General features: G+C 37.3%; 1 protein-coding gene and 1 long non-coding RNA gene across 3 annotated transcripts; both read left to right on the forward strand.

Annotated features, from left to right (window-relative positions):
* Positions 1-2,277: 2,277 nt before the first annotated feature.
* On the forward strand, positions 2,278-24,924 carry LOC126810162 (uncharacterized). Its single transcript, XR_007675052.2, has 4 exons — positions 2,278-2,304; positions 22,926-23,016; positions 23,685-23,901; positions 24,762-24,924. It is a non-coding gene; the product is annotated as an uncharacterized LOC126810162 (long non-coding RNA).
* Positions 8,968-16,351, forward strand: LOC126810060 (baculoviral IAP repeat-containing protein 2). 2 transcript variants are annotated; one of them, XM_050535009.2, is made up of 6 exons: positions 8,968-10,248; positions 11,099-11,259; positions 12,301-12,331; positions 13,804-13,953; positions 14,077-14,757; positions 15,998-16,351. In XM_050535009.2, exons 1-6 carry the CDS (start codon positions 9,078-9,080, stop codon positions 16,237-16,239), a joined length of 2,436 nt encoding a protein of 811 aa, XP_050390966.1. In that variant the 5' UTR covers positions 8,968-9,077; the 3' UTR covers positions 16,240-16,351. The 2 variants fall into 2 exon arrangements, with proteins under 2 accessions (XP_050390966.1, XP_050390967.1); XM_050535010.2 differs by having other exon boundaries at positions 13,804-13,890.
* Positions 24,925-25,193: the final 269 nt, after the last annotated feature.

Here is a 25,193-nt window from a genome sequence, read left to right on the forward strand (position 1 = left end):
AAACTAAGATACAATCGAAATTTTAAGAAATACTGCAATTCGATTGGCTGACCAGTAAAATCAATTTGCATATATCAATTTGCATATTGGTCAGCCAATCGAATTGCAGTATTTCTTAAAATTTCGATTGTATCTTAGTTTAAGTTTTCGTGAATAAGGGCCCGGAATTAAAGGGGGCTGACTGGGCTGCAGCCAGGAGCCCTAATATTAAAGGGGCCTCCAAATTAGTTCTGAAAAATGTGTACCTTCAATACAAAAGTCATTTATTATGTTGTATTATATATTTTGGTAAAGAATAAATCATCTACGTACCGTACTGATATACAAATTATATTTCTGTGAATGTGACAGAGTGTGCCGGTTGTTAACAGTTGTTGCAGGGGCCCCGGTGACATTTTCAGCCAGGAGTCCCCATGCGAGCTGAATCCGATCCTGAGTGTATGTTAGGATTGTAAGAACATAATGATGGGCCGTACGTAACTAATGGACGATAATAAAAATGGTTGCTGGCTTTTTTTTCGCTTGTCTGCAGGTAGGGTGAGTCTGTCGTTCAGATTGAATGATGGGTCTTACAAATGGAGAAGGGAGCCATTGAGTATGGGGTTGACTTCGTTACCATAGGTCCCGGGTTCATTTCCTGGTATTGACTTAGAAAGTCCCTGGAAATTGCCGTGAAGTCCGGTTGCTTATGCCAGTGATTTAGCATTGAGGGGTCTAGGGATGGGGTTTGGAAGGGGGGTCCTGTTTAAAGACCCCCCCCCCTACCAGAGATCATACTTCTTGAAGGCGTCCAGTATCACATTTGGTCAACATTCCAGTTTACCTTTCGGATAACCTGCTGTGGAGACATAGCTGCTGTGTATTTATTTCCACTCTCTGAGTTCATTTGATCGGTTCATTAAAATACGTTGTACAGAAAAGAAACTCGTTTAGTCAATTCCTAATACCATTGTTAATTAACACACTATATTCATAGTTTTTACAATCATTAGTTTGGCACGTTTTTACAGCAGCTGAAACGTGTAAATCTGGTTTATAATGTTGACGTGAAAGTAGAACAATACACAGGTGTTTTCAGATTTGATTGGACAGGTACACGAGATCCTCAAGTCTGTTGTTATTGAGTTAAAGGAATTCGAGATCTTCAAGTCTATAAATCTGTTGTTATTGAGTTAAAGGAATTCGAGATAGATTCATATCAATCACCATGTTCCTGTTACTGGCTTTAACTACCTTGATTCTCTCAGTTTGTAAGTATGTATACTAAAAATTTGTCAATCAAAATATTTCTATTACTGGCTTTAAAGGAGCTAAAACGCCATTCTTTAGTACCTTGAAATTGACACAAATGGGTTGCAACGCATATAATAATGTAATATGAATGTATATAAACTGATTTACATTCAATCGTTTCTGTTTTTACTGTAATTTCTAATCAGTTATGTTCGGCGAAGAGTCCAGATTGAATGACAGTCTTTGGCATCTGGTTATTCGAATCTACACCTGTAGTATTCTCTTGTGAGATATGTTTAAACTCGTTCATAGAGGTCGCTTCATTACAAATGGCTTGCGAAAGCATTCTGACACGCGATTCGTGTGCCAATTTTAAAATTTTCATTTTGTCTTAAATATTGGATATCAAAAGCCCATCTTTTCCCGGTAATGTCACACCATCAATGTTGATATAAAGTTACAATTTCATATTTTCTAAGAAAGTCAAAACATAATTATTTCTATGTCTTTTGCTCAATAGGTTATCAACTCACTATTATACGATCATGAGTATCATTCTCACACTTAAAAATCATTGACACCGGAAATAATAACACAATTACCTCCATTGTTTTCCTATTCCCCACCATGGAATAGCTATCTTCAAACGTTTGAATTTGAAGTTGGAAATGATATTTTTGCCAATTTCTCAACTGGCAATAGTGAATTATAGGATTAATAGGATAATTCTTTAACAAGGTAGGACTGTTTATAGATACCATCCATTTTAAGACTTTATTTTAATAGATTTTAAAAATATAATAACTTAAAAATATGAAATTGTAACTTTAAATTGACCAATAAATCGTGTTGGCAATGTCGAAGACTTTGGATGATATTGGGTGAGATGAGTTAGAGATTTGTCTAGTAACTTTAACTAGATTGACTAAATCAGTTCGAACCACAAACGCTATAAAGGGTGATTTATTATATTATATTTAAGATGGACAGCAGTGCCCTAATGGATATTTTCAGAATGGGCAGTCTTGTTACGCTATTGTAACGTTCAGAGCTAACTGGTTTGATGCTGAGGTAGGTTATAGTTTATATACACGGCTCTATTAGTTAGTTAATCAATGGTCTTCCAACAGGGTGTACAGTTAAGGGAGCTAAACCACTGTTTTATGATTTCGTGCTTTTGGCACGATAGAGAGAGAGAGAGAGAGAGAGAGAGAGAGAGAGAGAAATGGGGTTTAACGTCCACTCGACACAAACTAGGTCATTTCGGGACTAACATATGGTTCAATTTTATTTCCATAATTCGCTTGCGCGTAGGGTTCTTTAGCAGCGGGAGGAAACCGGAAGACCCGGAGAAAACCCACGAGGTTGGACAGGCCACCCTTCTCCTTGTCACGTACAACCGAGGATTCGAAACCACGCCATTTGACTCATTGACAGACTTAATGATACAGCGCGCACGTGCTAACCACTAAGCCATCCAACCCCCCTGGCACGATAGAAATGAAATGAAATGGGGTTTAACGTCCTACTCTTCTGCACCTAATCTGGGCTAATTGAAGACGGCCCTGGCACGATAGAGATTTGAATTAGAAAGAAGCTTGGGACGCAACGCCAGAAAACCAAAAAAGCCTAATTTCTGCAATAATTTCTGAATCCGTTCCTGTGTAGTTCAAATGGAACGATAATAACGAGGTCCCCTGTATAGTGTATATTATAGTGTGTATAAAGAAATCTCCAGGCAGCTGGAATTGTAAGAGGACAAGGTGGAAACACCACTGCCTGGACAAAATTGTTCACACACGTATTCTTCAATAACCACAGGAATTAACATATGTTAGTCTCAATGTAACCCTTGTGGAGTGTTTACTATTGACAGCACCTTAAATATTGCCTGAAAGTTAGAAACGTTCCCTCACGGCACAATACCTGGCCAATCTGATTAAAATACAGATCTATATTTCGTTTCGTTTTTTTATACTTTCGATGGCCTACACTACATGAAGATCTGACAAGTTATAGCGATAGGTCACGTCAGGGGTCAAAAGACCGACTTATGACCCGTTTGACGTCAGACATTTTATTAACCAATCAGCATTGATGTTACTAGTGGATTACCCACAGTTCCGTGAAAAACACGCCTAAAGTTCGCCGTAACAGACCGTTTCATTGACTTATCCCTGACACCATTCAGAACACGAGTTAAATAACAACTCTTCCAGGTCCAAGTGTAGTAAAGATAAGTAAAACGAAATTTTGAACTATAAAAACGAAACGAAATAGGATCTGTGTTTTAACCAGATTGAATACCTGGCGTGTGTGTGTCTTCATTAGCCTGAAATTAAACCCGCTTTTCACCTCGCCAAAGACGCATTATGTAAGATTTTGATAAAGAGCTGGCCGTTCTTGCTATGATCTAGTTCGAAAGTAGATAATGCGAAATGAATATTGAAAATTTCATTCAAATTACTTTATTCTAAGCCAAGTTATCGCCGTTTGAAGTTTTGACAAGATGTGGCATAGATTGTTTATCATCGTAACAATGGTACTTGTTATTCGAGACATAGCTAGCTTTGCCATTTTTAAATTAAATCATTATTGACGAAACGTGATTCAATCCGTTTAAATCTCCGCCATTCGATGGTTTAGAGAGTTGATATAGGCATGTGACTAAATGTCTAAATAATAGTTTATATAACTCTTGAAGTCAAAATAAAAATCTTCAATAGGAGGATTTGGCTCTTGCATATGCACCTTTAACTATATTTGCGAAAACAAATTACCGATTTTTCTTCCTTTCGTTGTCTGTTTCGAACAATATTTCACATATTTAGAATACAGAAACAATTTTTAATTGCCTTTTCTAGACTATGTGTCAGGCAGCTGGTAGCCAACTGGCTTCTGTTGAATCTGACAATGAACGACTTTTTCTAAACCAATATATTAACTTAAAAGAAGGTATGTAAACCAATATATTAACGTTATACAAGGTATGTACTGTATACCAATATATTAACGTTATACACGATATGTACTGTAAACCAATATATTAACGTTATACAAGGTATGTACTGTAAACCAATATATTAACGTTATATAAGGTATGTACTGTAAACCAATATATTAACGTTATACAAGTTATGTACAGTAAACCAATATATTAACGCTATATACAGTATTTACTGTAGTAAACCAGTATATTAATGTTGTTCAAGGTATGTACTGTAAACCAATATATTAACGTTATACACAGTATTAACGTTATACAATATGTTAATGGTAAATATTAGCCAAACCGAAGACGTATTAAATTAAATCATGCCTCGTGTGTACCTACTGCTTGATGCTTGCACCGGGAAAATTACTGCAAAGATAAAAATATATGGTGGTTTGTTAGCATTCGAGAAATAATACCTCGCTGTCAGCAAGATTGATTATTACAATTCTCTCTAGCCTTCTTAATAGATTTTCGGCATCTTTTTATTTGCCGTAAGGAGTATACACAGGTGGCTGTAACGTCGGGAATCTCTTTTAATATTAAACTGTGACTAAATGAGCGAGATTATAAATTAACTTGTCTGAATCCGATTCCAGGGCAAATAACTCGTCTTGAAACACTACTGATAATCATTTGTTATGTCATGGTAACGTGGAAAATCTATTTCAATATTAATTTGTGACTAAGTAATGAGCGAGATTATAAATTAACTGGTCTGAATCCGATTCAAGGAGTAAATAACTCGTCTTAGGCCGATTCTTCCAGTAATAGACCCGTGGGAAAATGTAGTCCACAGAATATACTTAACATGTCCCCTTTTTTATCTACTATTTAGGTGATAGATACAACCATTATTGGATTGGTGCATTCAACTACATCAATGGTGTTTACCAATGGGTTCATAACCAGACAAGTTTAGGTCAAATACCTTGGAATTCTGGAGAACCTACAGGACAACCAGGTGAACATTGTCTTGCAATGGTACAGGACAGTCAATCTCGGTTTGCGGATGTTGGTTGTTATTCAGATGAAGCATTCGTATGTAAAGTCGCGTAAGTAGATTTTGTGGGAATTGTTCTATGGGATTGCTTGTCTATGTATTCGTGTGCGTATATTTGGTCTACAGATTGCTTGTAATCTATTAAGTCGCGTACCTATATTTCGTTGGGGTTATTGGGTGAGCTGGGTGGGGCGGGGGAATTGTTCTACGGATTGCTTCTTGTCTCGATATAGCATCTAGCCACAGACACAACTCGATGACGGCAACATGCGCCCACCGACCGTTTTCAAAACGTGTTACAACAGATCTAGGGTACAAACACGGTAAGCCTACTCGACGTTATCACATATACTAAACTAACAACAAACGGGTAGTCTTTAAACTATAACACATATTTATGGGGAAAAGGCCACTATTTCATTTGGGCGACATTTCTTAGAGCATTCTGCCAACAGCACGTTTGATCTGTGATGAAAGAAGATATTTTATATTTATCGACTATAATGTTTTTTTGAAAGAGACGTTTGACTTGGATGTTAAATTGGTTTATGTATTAAACAGTCTGGACACTAGCGTTCTAGTTTAAAACAGAGATGTTATGTTATTTACATCGTAAGCTGGTGTGTTTGTGATATTTTACTGCATATGAATATGGAATTAACGACATGAAAATTGCAATCGTCCCGTTTATCGTACAGTGTCACACCTAGGTTCTGTTTTTGGGTTAATAGTGAGAAGCAAATGCAAATAGTTGTCATTTTGGATGGAATATCATTAACTCATGGCAATACATGTATTCTATAACATTTTAAAATTAAATCTATATGACCACTGAATCCAAGATTTTATAGTGATAAAACATCGTCTATGAGTGAAATTGAACGTTTTGGCAAGTTTTCTATCTCATTTTACGAGATCGTGCATGCAGGCGGCTTCGTGCAAATGATAATCACATTCGCAGGTACATTATAAAGAAGCAAAGATGAGCCCCATAGGAATACCAATTACTTCTTGAAAACCCTCTCTAGAATTTCACTATCAGTAAGAAATTCAAACATTCCGCAGCGATACCATTGGCAACAGCATCTTCGGTCTTTTTCTTGTTATTTTAGTCGAGGTGACTCAGTGAGCACGGTGACGGTTCACCAACCATGAAGTCCTGGGATTGTTGGCCGAACCAGTCCCCCCACATTGTTGTCGAGCGCGTTTCCCCTTGTCAGCGGCCCCGGGCAGAGTATATGGCAAGAAATAGTTACATGTTGTTCGGATACGACGAAACCCGATTTCCCGTTGGTGTACGCGTAAAAGAACCCTTGGAATTGTCATTTGCATCTTCAATATAAGACTTGATCTCACTTTAACTACGTACAACTTATCAAGCCCTTCGCGTCATACCCCGCATATTTCAGCACTAATTACGATTGGGTACAAGCCCAGCTTGTGAGCCTATCAGATTCCTCGGTCGTCGCGAATACCAAGTCTCGCGCTTTCAAGCTAAAATGTCTACCTGTGATAATCGAGTTGTAAAGTTCAAGGTTCGCTCAATGTCAAGGTTTCTTGAGGAGTTCGCGATGTCACAACATCTGATTGGGCGTATAGATAACGTAGCTATAAGTTCGGGAATTGTAAAGTAATCTAGCAACGTCCAGATGTTGTAAAACTCGCAGTCGTTGCTTCAGAAACATGTGTCATTTGCAGCACACTTATGACGGTCGGCGCAGTTAAACCTCGGTTTGTTTAATTTTTGGCAACAGTTTGCCTTTTAACAATATATATTTTGAGCGAGTATTTCTGTATGTCTTTGGAATGTGTTAAAACACCTTATGGCTGGTTTCATTACTTCCTGCTAAATCTTACAGTCAATCTCTTTTCCAATCAACTTTCCTCTATTCATCATCCACATCGTCCAACCTAAACTCGCTCGCCAATTCAGAGGCCGAATAAACTAGACGGAAGATTATATAAAACAGGACATTTCATAATAAATCATATTTTCTAATTTCAGATTGAACTCAACAACCTTTGGCTAACAACTGTTGGTCATTCAGTTATGTTGCAGTGGTCTAATCATTAATTTTTGCTTTCAAATTTGTGGTTTATGGAAAATAAATCTATTAAAATTCTTCTGTTATTTTTTTTGAATTTTTTTTTTATTAAATGAAATGGGCTTTAACGTCTGGCTTTTTTGCGGATTTACAGACAACGGCGTCGGTCTTCCTGGATAGGCGAAGAAGCAGAGCTTACCTTGTATATGCCCCCCCCCCCCCAAAAAAAAAGAAGAAAATTTTGGAATATTTGACGACTGCAAACACGTTTTCCTGCTAGTTCAGCCCGTGAACAATCAATCAATCGTTTACAGTCCTTGGAGACGGGAGAAAATTTTGAAAACTTAGCTGACGCAAACGCGTTTTCCTACTATTCCAGCCTGTGAATACAGCAACTTCAATTTGTTCCAATATAGCCTACCTGACTGACTCGAATTCCAAACAACCTATCAATTGTCGCGGGGTATTGGGGCCTCACCCTCTCGGAGACAATTTAGAAAATTTAACCACCGCAAATGCGTTTTCTGCTATTCGAGCCCGTGTAAGCAACTCCAAGAGTATCCAATGGTTTTGTAACCGAAATCCCATTCTGAATTCCAATCATCCAATCAGACTGCTGCAGCTGCATTCACAAATAATAATCGATGCCCGAAAAATGTAGCACGAAGTAGAGTAGCTCCAGACAAAATGTTTTAATCCATAATCAATTCAGTACAAATTTGTGGTATTCAATTAAAAGAAAGTAAATTTAGTGTTTTATTAGGGCTCGATGACAGTTAGGGAAGCATAGTTAAGCATAGACAGTACAAATTCGTGGTATTCAATTAAAAGAAAAGTAAAGCTTGATAACAGTTAGGGAAGCAAAACTAGAAATGCCCGAAAAAATTGCAGGTTTACAGACAGCGGCGCTGGTTTTCTTCGAGAGGCGAAGAAGCGGAGGTGACCTTGTATGGACCCACCAAGAAAGTTTTGGAATATTTGACGGCCGCAAACGCGTTTTACTGCTATTCCAGCCCGTAAAACTAGTGTTTTATTAGATTTCGGGCACTTAAATTTGCCAAGTATATGAAATAAAATGGTTTTTTTCACTTTACCCGTCTGTCCGAAAAGTTGCCCGAAAGTTGGCCCCCCCCCACTCCCCCAGGCTCGTACGCCTATGATTGCCTATATAGTTGTTCGCCGATCGTTATCTCGCCAGAAACAGTTTTATTCAAGTTAACATAAAGTTCATGTCATATTATGATTGTTATTGATTTTAAATCCGCGCCTGCTGTCATGAATTCTTTGTGGTATACCTTAAAACCTGCCTCGAGAACTGCAAAATACACGGTATATGACTACAGGGGCAGTAGAGGGGCGGGGTACGGGTGGGACAACATCTATAGGTTATTTCTCCATTGACAAACCAGTCTTTTACCAGACATATTTTTCTTTCAATAAATCGTCGTTAATTTTACATACTAGAAATAATAAGGAAGCAAGAAAGACTACACTTTTGCTTGAACAGAAGATAATACAAAAAAAAAGTTGATAGACTTGATCACGTGGACTGTTTACCGGTTCACAAGTATAATGTTTATCTACTTTCAGTTTAGTTCTGAAAGTAGGCCAAAAATACATGTCAATAAACCGGAAACAGGTGCCCTTTGCTATTTTTACCATTACTCCATTACTGGGTCAATTGAAGAGTTTACTACAAAATGGCGGCTTACTATTATTGAATTTTGGAATATTATTGTTTGTTTTTATACGATTTTTGTTGTGTTTTAGCAAGTTTTGTGTTTATTGCGTTATTGTTTCCACAATGGGGGAGATCGGTGATTTGTTGTCACAATATTTTGTGCGTTTAGCATCGTTTCAAGGGCTGATAAACGAAAATCAAGCGAGTGACAGCGACTGTCATCAACAAACACGCGTTGGAAATAATATAAGACCAAATGTGTCTGTTAGTGATAGAACATCGTTTATAAAGTTAGCAAGAGCTGGATTTTATTATGCTGGACCTGTTGAAGGTATTCAGTGTTTTGTTTGTAAATCGAAAGCAAGATATTTAAATTGGAATAACGAATCTCCAGTTGCAGTCCACCGAATATTGAATCCATACTGCCCATTTCTTCAATCACCACCGGCTTCTTGTTCTAGTGAAAATAACATTTGCTGTAATTCTACTACCATAGAATCACCAGCCACTGATGGCCACGTATCAAATCATTGCTGTACAAATAGTCAACAGCCAGATAATCCTACCCAGTTGCAAGAACCCAGCGACGACAGAGGTGAAGTAAATGGCGTTTCAAATTCCATCCGTCAAGATGAAACACCTCCGAATGGTGGCTCTAATGCGAATACAACAAGGCAGTCGTTGAATAGCGTTCGCAGAAATTTATTCTGTGCCAGTCCTGCCGGTAACCAATCTAATCTTAACGTTGATAACAATGAACCAACAGATAATAACATCATTGGACCGCAGTCCCAATGGTCGGATCATGTTGAAGAATATGCCGGACGGCTTACACTTCCTAAAATCGGCGACAAACTTTTCAATTCTTACGAATCTTTTCGCATCCTCACCTATCCTAATCCCCAGGATGAAACGGCCGGGGAATGGGCGGCAGGTGGATTTGTGTACGTTGACGATGACAAAGTTCAGTGTGTTTATTGTGCGGGAATCGTGACGTCATACAGAGAACAATTAAACATAATAGAGGTCCATGAAAAAATCTCACCTAAAGGTCGATATTGTTGTCCAATGGTCAGTGGAATTGATGTTGGAAATGTGTCGAGGAAATTAGAAGAGTTAGTAAGAAAGAAGTTAATAAATAAAAATAACCGACCCAAATATATGAAAACCGGTTTCCGAGTTCTACATCCACAGTATAGAAGCATGGAAGAAAGACTAGCATCTTTGAGACATTGGCCAAAACAATACAAACCAACCAAAACACAGTTAGCAGAGGCAGGATTTTTCCATACAGGTACTGTAGTGTTTGAAAAAGGGAGCCATAGGGGCTTAGTCAGTAATTTGCTGGCTCAATAATCAGAAGGCCCCGGACTCGAGCCCTGTGTTGATATACAAAGTTTCTCGTGATTGACCAACATGGTTTACCCATGTCCGTGGTGCAGGATGGAGGGCCTGGCATTGAGAGAGAGAGAGAGAGAGAGAGGAGAGAGGGGGTTTAATGTCCATTCTCACAAACTAGGTCAATTTGGCACTAACATATGGTTCAATTTTATTTCAATAATACGCTTGCGCATAGGGACCTTTAGCAGTGCCAGGAAATCGGAACACCCGAAGAAAACCCACGAGGTTGGACAGGTGACCCAACTGCTTGTCATGTACTTTGTACAACTGGGGAATTGAAACCAGTCTGGCATGGAACTGTTTCTAGTAGTTGGTTGGGGGGAACAATAAGGTCCTTTGAACATGTTGATAGCATGTAAAATAACCCTTGAAAGTCCAAATTTGATGAAGCGTAATCGAAAATCCCGCTGTCCAGGGATAATTGTTCACATAGCACAATGCATGGGGTATATGATATACATACATCTATACCCATGGTTCGTGCAGAAAAGTACATTCAATTTCATTTTATTATTTACCAGTATTATAAACAAACTTTTCAGCTACAAGTAGTACCCGATACCTGACATTTAGATCTTTTAACCAGACATGTACATGTATTAATATCAATAAAAACATTGAAAAAACACAAATCTGTGTTGGATTGTGCAGGACCAAAACCTGAAAACACAGAAAGTTTACTGTACAATTCACAAATCATAGATTTCTAATTTTAATTTTTAATATTCATACTATATTTTCAGGTGTCGTAACAAAAGTTATATGTTTTAGTTGTGGTTTATCTATCAGAGATTGGGAACCAGAAGCAGAACCATGGCAGCAACATGCTTTAATATCACCAACATGTGGATTCATTAAATTTATAAAAGGAGAAGAATTTATTCTACAAATGGCAGCAATACAGGTAATTTTTAACATCCAGAAGATGTTTCTCTGCCATCACCGGGATCGAACCCTGAACCTTTTGGTTAGTTACGTGTAGCCAGCACATTACTGGCTTTCAGGATTGTTACTGACTGGATAGTTTTAGAATGATAAAATGGATTTGCCTCCCTTTAATCAAACATTGCTTTTAAAGAAGTAGAATAACATTTGACACCAATCTGATTAAGTAAATGAAATGAAATGAAATGAAATGAAATGGAGTTTAACGTCCTACTGTTCTGCTCCTAACCTGGGCTAATGAAGACGGGCATACGCCATACAGTGTGCTATGAGGGAAATTTTGCCCAGACAGTTGCACTACGGCCTACTCTTATATCGAATTCCAACTGCCAAGGGATCTTTTACGTGCACGCCAATGTGTACACGGGACCTCAGTTTTTCGTCCCATCCGAACGACTAGACAGCTTTCCTTGTCAGCCCCTCCGTCCTGCACCACTGACAAGGGAGAACCACGCTTGAAAATCTGGATGAACTTTCTCGGCCAATGCAGGGATCGAACACCCGACCTCCAGGCTAGCGAGCTAGCGTCTTACCCACTTAGCCACGTGATCCCCCAATCTGATTAAGTAAAACAGATTCTATTTCGTTTCATTTTTTATAGTTCAAAATTTTATTTTACTTGTGCTTACTACACTAGGATCTGGAAGAGTTGTTATATATATATGTAACTTGCGTTCTGGATGGTGTGAGGGATTAGCCAATGAAACCATGGCGACTTCTTGGCGTGCGATGCACAGAACTGTGGGTGAACCAAAAGAACGTCAATGCTGATTGTTTAACCAATGTCAGACTTCATAGGGTCAAAAGCCGCCCATATGACCCCCGACGCGACCTTCCACTAAAACCGGTCAGATCTTCATGTAGTAGAGGCCATCGAAAGTATAAAAAAACGAAACGAAATATAGATCTGTATTTTAATCTGATTGATTTGACACAAATTGTAATTTTTAATATAAATTTTCTATACATGTATAATATGTTTATATAAAATATATTTCAGCAACTGGTTGAAGTTGATCCATCAGTAACAGGTTGGTGATTATATCTTCTCTTTCTCTTGACCATAAAATAAAAATATAAAAAACTTATAGACGACAAAATAAATCTTCCATTCCAAATATATGTACAATGAGCTACATATTTATAAAGGAAGGAAAGAGGTTTACGTCTCATTAACACAATACTTTTGTAACTTGGGACTAACATATGATAATTTTCATTGATAATTTGGTCGAATAGTGGTTTCTCTGGACTAGATTTGTTATGGCCAACTCAATATTTGTCAAGGTTGCTGAGATGTAAATAAGGTTAGGGCACGTCATTGTTGGTGAGATTGTTGGTCTGGGTTTGGGAAATTTCCTCGGATAGTTTCTGTTCTCTCTTCTGAAAATTCCAACTGCCAAGGGATCTTTCATGTGCATTCAAAGGTATATACATGTAGGGGGTGGGTGGATGGCCGAATGATTAGTGCGTGCGCGCTGTATGATAAGGTCTGTCATTGAGTCGCCTGTCCAACCTCGTGGATCCTCCGGTTTCATCCCACAAGCGAATTGTGACCTGGTTTGTGCCAAGTGGATGGTAAACCCCATTTCCCTCTCTTTTTCTCTAAGATATACATGGCCCCAGGTGAACCTTCACTTTGCACTACTTTAACAGCGACCTAGACAGTGAGGCACTACCCCTGACCTGTCTAGTGAAAATCTTGTAAAATCTTGAATGGTTGGCTATTAAATGATGTCTTCCTTAAATTTTCAAATTTATCTAAGATTTTTTACCTGTAGTCTTAATTAACCTACAGGCTTCAAGTTCTATAATAATCCTCAATAATTACCTGTCTTCATTTTATAAGATCGAAATTTAAAACAAAATGTCCATGATAGAATCCGTCTTCATTAGCCCAGTTCGGAGCAAAACAGTAGGACGTTAAACCCCATTTCATTTCATTTCCATGATAGAATAAACCTTGTTTATCTTCTAAATAAAATTTTTGCTTTAAGGGCATAGCAAATCTCCATGTACATGTATTATTAGGTTTTTGTATGTAATTCATGTACAGAGAGATTGTACAGGTTTCTTATCCAATTTAACCTTTTTATGTTCTTTTGCGATATTTGCAATGCCTTACATGTATATATGTATATTGTATGGATAGGCCCTTATATGGGGGGGGGGATGGCCAAATTGTTAGCGTTATATCATAAGGTCTGTCACCGGTTGTATGTGACAAGGAGTCAGTAGGGTCACCTGTCTAACCCCGTGGGTTTTCTCTGGGTCCTCCGGTTTCCTTCCCCTGCTAAAAACCCCTATGTGCAAGCAAATTATTAAAATAAAATCGAACCATATGTTAGTTGAGCGGACGTTAAACCTCATTTCTCTCCTCCCCCATATCCGCCCCCGGACACTTATACCACAATAGAGTTGAAAGAGTTGGTTTCTGTCCATGACCCAATACCTTTAATTAAAGACCTTTATAAAGACGTGATATATTGTTTATATTTTACAGAAGCAGTAACATCAATAGGAGAATTAAATATACCTGATCCGTACCCTCCAACATTGAATACAACTCTACTAGCAGCTTATAGTACATGTGGGTACAACATCTCTACTACTCAATTACTTCATCTTATACAACAATTCTTTATACATACATGTGAGTAATATACACTCACCTTTATTACATTATACCTGGTTACTATTGACTACACTCACTTTATTACATCATACCTGTAGACAGGTTACTATTTACCTGTTATAATCTTGTTGTATATTATAGGTGGAAGATATCCAAGTGTTGAAATGTTAAAAGCTGCTGTTTTAGCTGATGGTGAATTAAAGAAACATGTTGACATCATAGATCTACAGGGTGAACAGCTACAGACTAAAGATAAACAGTTAGATAGCTTAGATCAGGTGATGACTGTTAAAGACCAGTATTACAAGACTACTGTAGCTTCTCTTAACCAGCATCATAATATTATCATTGATTGTAAAGAACAGGAGTACATCCAACAACTAAACCATAAAGATCAAGAGTACACCCAACAACTGAACCATAAAGATCAAGAGTACACCCAACAACTGAACCATAAAGATCAAGAGTACACCCAACAACTGAACCAAGCCAGTCATGAACTGAACCAACAGAGTCAACAACTGAACCATTATCGCTGTACTAAACGTCAGTTACGACAACAGATAAGAGAAAAAGACGACCATATTGAGAACTTATCTAACAGACTGCAGACGGCTGTTGACAGACATAGATCAAGGGAAGATAACTTACAACAAACTTTTCAGACAACTTTACAACAACAGACATATATACATCAGACACAGTTACAGAGAAAACAGACAGAATTAGAAACTGAAACAGCTCAATTACAGGCTGAGATACAGAAATATGAGGAAGAGTTATCTAACTTGGTTACAGAATTCACTAGAATCAAATCTACAGGTAAATGATTAACAAAACTATACAGTTATATGGGACAACAATCACTGGTTTATTATACACAAGCACAACGTTTCGATAAGTATTCTCTTATCGTTATCAAGCACAATAAACCAGTGATTGTTGTCCCATATAACTGTATAGTTTTGTTATGTTTCCAATTGCTAAATGCCACTAAAGGATTATAGGTAAATGATTGTTTTAATAATTATTCAAGATAAATAATGTCGCGTTTGTTTTAGTTGTAGTCTGTAGCGTACATTATTACAATCAAGTTAAATCCACACCAGGCCTGGAAATACTAATTATAGTTTTACCTTACAAAATGTCAATGTGTCAATTCTGTCCAATCTGATTAAAATACAGATCTATATTTCGTTTCGTTTTTTTATACTTTCTATGGCCTACACTACATGAAGATTTGACCAGTTGTAGCGATAGGTCGAGTCAGACGTCACATGAGCGGCTTTTGGCCCTATGACGTTAGACATTTGATAAACCAATCAGCATTGATGTTACTGGTGGATTACCCACAGTTCCGTGCAAAACGCGCCTAAAGCTTGCCGTAACAGACCGTTTCATTAGCCAAGTCCTCACACCATTCAGAACACGTCAATGATAACAACTCTTCCAGATCCTAGTGTAGTAAAGACAAGTAAAACGAAATTTTGAAATATAAAAACGAAATGAAATAGGATCTGTGTTTTAATCAGATTGAATTCTGTCTACTCTTCATCAAATTGAAATTTCTCACTGCCAAGCATGATTTTAACGACACACTGATACAGGATCTTGTTTTATTTCTGTCCCATCCGAATGACTAGAGACTGTTCCTTACCAGGCCCTTCATCTCCCATCAAATGGAAACCAGGAACTTTGTGAACCTGTCCTGTACCTTGAAAATCTCTGTTTCCACTCTGGGGGCTGTTTCATGAAATTTTAACTTAGATAAAATCCAAATTTTAGTAATTTGATTGGATAATATTGGATTGATTTTAGTGCTTAGCCAATCAAAATTGAAGTATCTACTAAAATTTGGATTTTATCTTTAGTTAAGATTTCGAGAAACAGGGCCCTGGCCATTCGTTTGGTTTGTCAAAATTGAAATTCTGTAGAGGTAAAATCTTTGCCATTTTCTGTCTTCGTAATTATCTGGGCCATGGCTAAGATGGAACCCATTACCTTCTGATTAGTGAGCCAACAAATTTTTCACTGAGCTATCGTGATTTGTTTTATATTTCAGTTAATAAGCGTGAAAATCAACAAGAAAATCAACAACCTGACTCAACAGCTGTCAATCAACCTGACCCGTCTGCTATAAATCCTGATAGATGTCTGATTTGTTTATCTGAAACTCGCGTTGTTTTATTTCGACCGTGTAAACATGTTTGTTGTTGTACGACTTGTGCTCCTCATTTCATGGATTCACCTTGTCCCATCTGTCGTACTACTGTTCAGGATTGGGAAATCGTTTTTCTTTCTTAATTCAGCTGTATTTGACAAATATTAATTTTTATGACTTCTATTAAATCACGGATTCATCATGTCCCGTCTGTCGTACTTGTGTACACAATTGGGAAATTGTTTTTTTTTCGTAATTGAATTATTTATAACTGCCATTACCCCGGTAAACCATGGTTATATTCAAATGTTTATATTTTCGTTAATGTATATGATGATATTATTACTTTAGTTATTAGCTTTGGTATTTCGAAACTTAATTAAACTGTTTGAATATAAACATGGCTCATAAAATATGCCATGTGAATATTATTTAGGGCATTTTATGTGAAATGAATCAAGCTTAACATCCTACTTTTCGGAGGAAAATTTTGCCAGGACAGCAACATTTCCACCTATTCTATTTTTGAACTCGGACTATCAAGGTCAGATTTCGATACATGTAGCACCTGTGGTTCCACAAACAAATGGCAGGTAATCAGGCGTAAGATGTCAGTCACACCTGTAGTTCCATGAGCAAATGGCAGGTGGTCATTTATTAGAACCAGATGAATTTCATGTCGTACTGTTAGATATTATCATACAAATGTACATATTTTATAAAATAAATGGAATATCTTTGTAATGAATTTTGTAGACATGTATTGAACAAAAAATGGAAATGAAATATTCAGTCAATTAGTTTCATTTGTTATTTAGTTTTTAAAGGCAGCAATACTCATCGTTTTATTATTCAAAGATGAAAATATTCATAAAAATATTGTATATACATGTATAATGTACATAACATTTTATTTTTATTGTCATCTTTTTAAAAAGTTGTTAAATATAGGTGTATATATTATCTAGTGTAGTTCCTCATTATGGCATGTTAAATATTGGGGTATATATATATTATCTGGTGTATTTCATGATTTAGTCATATACCCCAGTTATCCCCCCTTTGTAGATATGTACATATATAATAAAGGCTATGTGTCTTTTAATTTGCATTTATTTATGGTTTTTTTTAATTTTCTAGTTTTTAAACCATGTATATAAAATTCCTAGTGCTATGGACAAATGAATTTCAATATGAATTGTATTTATTGAAGTAGAATATTATATTTATTATAATAATGTTTTCTTCTAGTGCTATCTGTGTATTATTTTACTATAGTTAATATATACAGAGACGTAATACGACGTTTATAAATTGGTGATTGTAAATCTACTTTATTAAAGGATAGAGTGAATCTAGCAACACCAGTTCATGGGTTCAACGTCGGCCGTATATGCCGGTCAAGACCGAGGGCTATGGAAAATGACTGTAACTAGATCTGCTCCATCGGTCATTTGCATGTAATACCACATTAATAAATTGATGAATGTAAATCCACTTTAAGGGATAGACTGAATCTAGCAACACCAGTTCACAACGTTGGAAGACACAACGATTGACGCATGAACACCAGAATATTACATTTCACAAATACTGCCAGTAGACCATATGCAGCTATCTACAGTAGGCCTTATCTAGGCCTATATAAGGATCATTTATTACAATAATTTACATTTATCAATAAATTACCATGTGTAGATATGTGTGCCAGTTTTTATTTATTTAAATTGTATATATATTTACTTGTTAATATGAAGTATATTACCACTCATAACATCACATCATCTAATCTAGATTTATTTATATCTATTTTCTCTTGTAAAATCACTTACAACAATCTAGATACATTTACGTTCTTTTAGCATTTGTTATATCTATTTTCTCTCATATCTATTTTCTTTGACAGTTATTGTATGTTTTCACTCATACAATTACTATAATCTGAATTCATTTCCTTTCCTTTAACATTTATTGTATATTACAACTCAATCTAGATCCATTTCCTTTCCTTTGGCATTAACTGTATATTACAACTGAATCTAGATGCATTTACTTTTCTTTGGCATTTATTGTGTATGTTCACTCATAAAATCATTTACTATAATCCAAGCCCCGGTTTCACAAAGCATTCTCAGAATTAAGTTAAGAATTTACTCAACTTTCAATCACTGTTTATAGAAATATCTTTGATCCAGAAACACAAAACTTTACACATAGTTTCTTATTGATGTATTTGCTACATTAAAACAACAAAAGTTTTATAAAGGGTTATGGTTTAGTTAAAATAAGGAGAATAATTTTGAGGAAATTCTTAACTCAAGTCTGAGAATGCTTGGTGAACTCTGGACATGATGTTTTTACTTTCTCTAGCATTTATTGTGTCTGTTCATTCATAGAATCACTTACTCTAATATAGATCTATTTACTTTCTCTAGCATTTCTTGTCTATGTTCACTCATAGAATCACTTACTCTAATATAGATCTATTTACTTTCTCTAGCATTTCTTGTGTATGTTCACTCATAGAATCACTTACTCTAATATAGATCTATTTACTTTCTCTAGCATTTCTTGTGTATGTTCACTCATAGAATCACTTACTCTAATATAGATCTATTTACTTTCTCTAGCATTTCTTGTGTATGTTCACTCATAGAATCACTTACTCTAATATAGATCTATTTACTTTCTCTAGCATTTCTTGTGTATGTTCACTCATAGAATCACTTACTCTAATATAGATCTATTTACTTTCTCTAGCATTTCTTGTGTATGTTCACTCATAGAATCACTTGCTCTAATATAGATCTATTTACTTTCTCTAGCATTTCTTGTGTATGTTCACTCATAGAATCACTTACTCTAATATAGATCTATTTACTTTCTCTAGCATTTCTTGTGTATGTTCACTCATAGAATCACTTACTCTAATATAGATCTATTTTCTTTCTTTTAGCATTTATTGTCGGTATTTTTATACAAGTTTTGTACAGATATATTAATGTATTTTTTCTAGCACTATGTGCCATTTAGTGTCACTGCCTTCTTGTACATGTTTAATTTTTATTCTTAAATAAACTTTATAAATAAAGCTGGTTTAATTAATTTATTTATTATATCTACATAGTCATAGATTGTCTTGTTCAACCTTGTCAACATGTGTAAACATATATATACAGAGAGACTGGCCAGCTGAGGTTATGATCGCCATTTTGTTACCCAATCTGGAGAGAGAGAAATGGGGTTTAACGTCCACTAGACAAAAACTAGGTCATTTCTGGACCAACATATGGTTCAATTTTATTTCAATAATTCACTTGCGCGTAGGGGACTTTAGCATTGGGAGGAGAACGGGGGACCCAGAGAAAACCCACGAGGTTGGTCAGGCGACCCTACTCCTTGTCACGTACAACCGGGGAATTGAAACCGTGCCATTTGACTCAATAACAGACCTTATGATACAACCCACACACGCTAATAATTCGACCATTCAATCCCCCGGGTCAGAGACAGGAAACATTTAGTACTAAAATTTAACAAAAAAACCCCCAAAAAACATTTGATTACCCAAACACTGTTGAGACAATAGTTGCTCAGACCTTATACATCAATCTGTGTAAACACTATTCTGTGATAATATCCGAATAGCCGTGATAAATCTTATTAACAGCTACAATTGATACACTATTCGAGGCTTTGCGCAAGTAAAATTAGGTTCAATAGCAAAATTTTCAACACATATCATCACAGTTTGCATGGAAATAAGTAATTATATTAAAAATAGTGACGAGTGGAACACTGAAATCATAATCTTATATTAACAAACAGTTTTTCTGTATTTTCTAGTGTTATGAAATGACATGATTCTGGTTCGGCGGCCATTTTAAAACGAACAGAAATTTCGCCTAGTAGTTGGGTTTAATCAAATCATATAATTATACGGCAAGGTTTCGCCTCGCCTTTATTTCAATGGGAATTGGTTTATTATATGTTAAGCCATGTAGCCTACAGTACAGATTTTTGGGGTCAGTGTAATTAGAAATTAAGGGAGTTATAGGCCAGTAACTTTTTTGTAGTCAGAGGAAGGCCTTAGGACGGTCCACTACTGTGGCTGGAGCCAATCTGGTTAAAACACAGATTCTATTTCGTTTTACTTGTCTTTACTACACTTGGATCTGGAAGAGTTGTTATTTAACTCGTGTCCTGAATGGTGTCAGGGATAAGCCAATGAAACGGTCTGTCACGGCGAGCTTTAGGCGTGTTTTGCACGGAACTGTGGGAATCCACTAGTAACATCAATGCTGATTGGTTAATCAAATGTCTGACATCATAGGGTCATAAGTCGGTCTTTTGACCCCTGACGTGACCTATGGCGGCTATAACTTGTCAGATCTTCATGTAGTGTAGGCCATCGAAAGTTTAAAAAAAAAACGAAACGAAATATAGATCTGTATTTGAATCAGATTGGGCTGGAGCAAGACGGAAGACACCAGTAGTAGTGTAACCGAAATGAAATGAAATGAAATGAAATGAAATGGGGTTTAACGTCCTACTGTTCTGCTCCTAACCTGGGCTAATGAAGACGGGCATACGCCATACAGTGTGCTATGAGGGAAATTTTGCCCGGGCAGCGGCACTATCGCCTACTCTTATATCGAATTCCAACTGCCAATGGATCTTTTACGTGCATTCCAATGTATACACGGGACCTCGGTTTTTCGTCTCATCCGAAGGACTAGACAGCTGTCCTTGTCAGACCCTCCGTCCTGCATCACTGACAAGGGGGAACCACGCCGGAAAATCTGGATGAACTTTCTCGGCCAATGCAGGGATCGAACACCCGACCTCCAGGCTAGCGAGCCAGCGCCTTACCCACTTAGCCAAGTAGTGGAACTATTTCTACTCTTAACTCAGCAGCCAAATATAGAAAACAATGAATGAGAGAGAGGGAGAGAGAGAAATGGGGTTTAACGTCCACTCGACACAAACTAGGTCATTTCAGGACTAACATAGGGTTCTTTAGCAGTGGGGGGAAACCGGAGGACACGGAGAAAACCCACGAGGTTGGACAGGCGACCCTACTCCTTATCACGTACAACCGGGGATTCGAAACCACGCCAGTCGACTCAATGACAGACTTTATGATACAGCGCGCACGCTAACCATTCAGCAATCCACCCCCCCCCCCACCCCAACAATGAATGAAACGTGTAAAGTTGGTTTATTAAGTTCACGTGAAAGACAGATGTTTTTTTTTAAAAGACTAGATTAGATTAGTTATCAGTAATCATTCAGCTTATAAATTTATTGTCATGGTTTGAAGGAATTCTCGATAGATTTATGTCAAATAAAATGTTTGTGTTTCTGATTTTTACGTGTTTAATTCTCTCAGTATGTAAGTATGCTAAACATTTATCTCAGTGAAATGGAGTTTTAAAGTCTAACACTTTTACACCAACCGGGGTAATGACGACTGACATACACCATACAGTGTATGCTGCGATGACAAGTCTGCACAGAAAACGACGTTTCCGCCTACTCTTAAACGCTAAACTCCATTTTCTGGCATAGCACGATAGGGGATACTGGTAGCCTGGCATATCCTGCTTCGGGATTAACGTTGATACCGAACGCCCAACTCCATTTTCTTGCATAACACGATATAGGATACTGGTTTCCTACATATCCTGCATCTAAATTAAAGTTGATACCAAACGAATATAAAATTATAATCAGTATTCGTGTGTATTTCTGGAGAATTTAGAAACTTCGAACGTGTAATAATTTGTTGAAATTAAAAGAGATCCAGCCGTTTTTTTTATCTTTTAACCAGAATGTGCGCGTGTAACTATCCATTTTATTATTTAAGATGGACAGTCGTGTCCCAATGGATTCCACCGACATGAACAGTCTTGTTACGCTATTGTAACTTTTAAAGCGAACTGGTTTGATGCCGAGGTAGGTTATAGTTAATTTACACTGATGTAGTAAGCCAAGGTTTCTGATACGGCGTTTACACGAGCGAACAGATTTGATGCTGAGGTAGGCAGTTAATTTACACTGATGTATTAAGCCATAGTTTTTATCATCTTGCCAGCTTTTTAAAATATTCTGGAATTAGATGATCGATTGGTTTAAATTGTACGCTTTCGATCATAAGGTGTGGTTTTCACCCAAGCTTGTACGTGGCAAAAAGCAGGGTCGCATGTCCAACTTCATGGTCACTGTGTCGGGTGGGTATTACCCCCCCCCCCCCCCCGAGTATTATGCCCCACCCTGTCCACCAGCAACAATTGGCTTGTGAACGCGACAGAGGCTACAAATTTGGCGGACTCTTTTCAAATTTCGTGTGAAGCATCGTGGTCATGAGGGGACAAACCCTATCGCTATTCAGTGTTCCGCGTGTGTCCCCTTTTTCCAAAAACATTGTGGCCGCGATACAGGCTGTAATTTTTAACATATGTTTTTCGAATTCCTCATAAGAGGATGAACACTATCGATTTTCAGCATTCCGTGAATCTCCGTTCCGGACTTATGAACCCTTTGTCTAAAATCTTGTGGGCACGATAGAGGCTATAATTTAACAGATTTTTGTAAAATGATGGGATGAACCCTATCCATCCCGGAGTTATCCCCCTTTGTCAAAAACCTTGTGAACGGGATAGAGTGGAGATTATAGTTTTTAACGAAGTGTTGGAATCATGAGAGGATGAACCATCGATATTAAGCGTCCCGGAGTCATCAAATGTGCTCAAAACCCAAGTTTTCTTTTCGGATAAGCTGTAGTTGAGATTAAGCTGATGTGTGGCTATCTTTATTTTTATTATAGACAATGTGTCAAGCAGCCGGAAGCCATCTGGCTTCTATTGAAACGGATACAGAACGACTTTATATAAACCAATATATTGACTTTTTACACGGTAAGTACTTTATTAATGCTATAAAGATATGTTCTGTAAACCGATATATTAATGTTATACAAAATATGTACTGTAGACCAATATATTAACGTTATACAAGGTATGTACTGTAAACCAATATATTGACGTTATACAAGGTATGTTCTATAAACCAATATATTAACGTTATACAAGGTATGTACTGTAAACCAATATATTGATGTTATACAGGGTATGTACTGTAAATCAATATATTAACGTTATACACGGTATGTACTGTAAACAAATATATTAACGTTATACAAGGTATGTACTGTAAACCAATATATTAACGTTATAAAAAGTATGCACTAACGTTATACACAATATAACATGTACTGTAAACCAGTCCTTTCGTCCGTCCATTTTGGATATGGAAATAGGGTCTTACCCCATAGGTTGCAGTAAATGCTTGGCACCTAAACGATTAGAGATAAAACAAAAATACAGAGACTGAGTAATTGATAGATGGGATTATGTTGCGTATATGTTGGTTGACACTCAAAGGGACTCTTGGACTTTGGTATTCTCAGGAACAACTGTTTTTATTCTGGGAGGGGTGGTGGGGGTGGGGGTATATGTTAAAAACAAGCCGTAAACTTTGAATATTTATCATCATCTAAGTTATTGTTTGTTTATCTATTTTGTAGGCAGTACCTACAAATTTCACTGGATCGGTGCATTCAACTATATTGATGGTACTTACATGTGGGCTGGCACTCAGAAAGGTTTAGGTCAGATACCTTGGTATACTAATGAACCATCAAGACGACCAGGTGAACACTGTCTAAAGATGGTACAGGCCAGTCAATCGCAGTTTGGTGATTACGAATGCGATCAACCAGAAGCATTCGTCTGTGAACTCGAGTATGTATTCTTCAGATGATGGTGATGGTGATAGTGGTGGGAAGGGTTCCTCTTGAACTTTAGATCACGGATTCCAGTGCATTGACCGGGGAACCCGGTCGGCTAAGTTGGTGTTCGCCGAACAGTTGTTATAGGTGGTCGGTATATTTTGCCAATCCATATTTTTGAGCGAACATTTTGACCTAAATACTTTCATCGCATTCATCACTGACCTCGTGACACCTTTAGGATGACCACCTACTTCTGGTTACGCAGATCGAACCGCAACAGAAATCGAACAGGACCACCCTATCCTTAAATGGTTATACACAGGACGAACATTTTGGTGAGAATGAAATGAAATGAAATGGGGTTTAACGTCCTACTGTTCTGCTCCTATACTGGGCTAATGAAGACGGGCATACGCCATACAGTGTGCTATGAGGGAAATTTTGCCCGGGCAGCGGCACTATCGCCTACTCTTATATCGAATTCCAACTGCCAGGGGATCTTTTATGTGCATTCCAATATATACACGGGACATCGGTTTTTCGTCTCATCCGAAGGACTAGACAGCTCACTTGTCAGGCCCTCCGTCCTGCATCACTGACAAGGGGGAACCACGCCGGAAAATCTGGATGAACTTTCTCGGCCAATGCAGGGATCGAACACCCGACCTACAGGCTAGCGAGCCAGCGTCTTACCCACTTATCCACGTCATTTTGGTGGGGATGTGAACTTTCCAGATAAGCGGTATCAGATGACATACCCCCCAACCTTGTGAATAACACTGATCATTATAGTTCTATAAAGCAATAGATGAATATAACACGACTCTCGGATGTTCACTGTTTTTATCAAATCACATTTTTTACTTCCAGATTTAATTCAACAACAGTACACCAATAACAAATATAATTTGCATGGTTTTCTTGTCTGCAATATCACTATTGTGAAAGCAGTCATTAAAAGACCTGTCCGACCAGTCCATTATGGTTGTCATTCAATTATCATATATGTTTACATTGCTTTGAAAGTAAAACGATTTCAGTGAGATATGTGTGTCATTATTTTTATTCCGTTTCGAACAATAATTTGGGAGGGATATTGAAATGTGCTCCGCCAGTCCTACCATTCCTGTTTTGTTTCCATGGCATATCTTATAAACCGTTGTAAAATTTCTGTAAAACTTAGGAAGATGATCAGACAGCGGCGTTTCCGCGTCCATCAAACTGCAATTGTCAAGGTGTAAAGGATTAAAGGATTATAGTACGTACGTACTTGCCAACATGTACACGGGTCCTCGGGTTTCC

The sequence above is a fragment of the Patella vulgata genome, chromosome 2, assembly GCF_932274485.2.
Source record: "Patella vulgata chromosome 2, xgPatVulg1.2, whole genome shotgun sequence".
Taxonomy (NCBI): domain Eukaryota; kingdom Metazoa; phylum Mollusca; class Gastropoda; family Patellidae; genus Patella; species Patella vulgata.

Excerpts from the sequence above, each read along its gene's own strand:
- LOC126810060 (XM_050535009.2), top strand. The coding sequence starts at position 9,078 with ATGGGGGAGATCGGTGATTTGTTGTCACAATATTTTGTGCGTTTAGCA. Across the intron at positions 11,260-12,300 it reads TACAAATGGCAGCAATACAG|CAACTGGTTGAAGTTGATCC; the intron begins GTAATTTTTAAC and ends AATATATTTCAG. Across the intron at positions 13,954-14,076 it reads ACAATTCTTTATACATACAT|GTGGAAGATATCCAAGTGTT; the intron begins GTGAGTAATATA and ends TGTATATTATAG.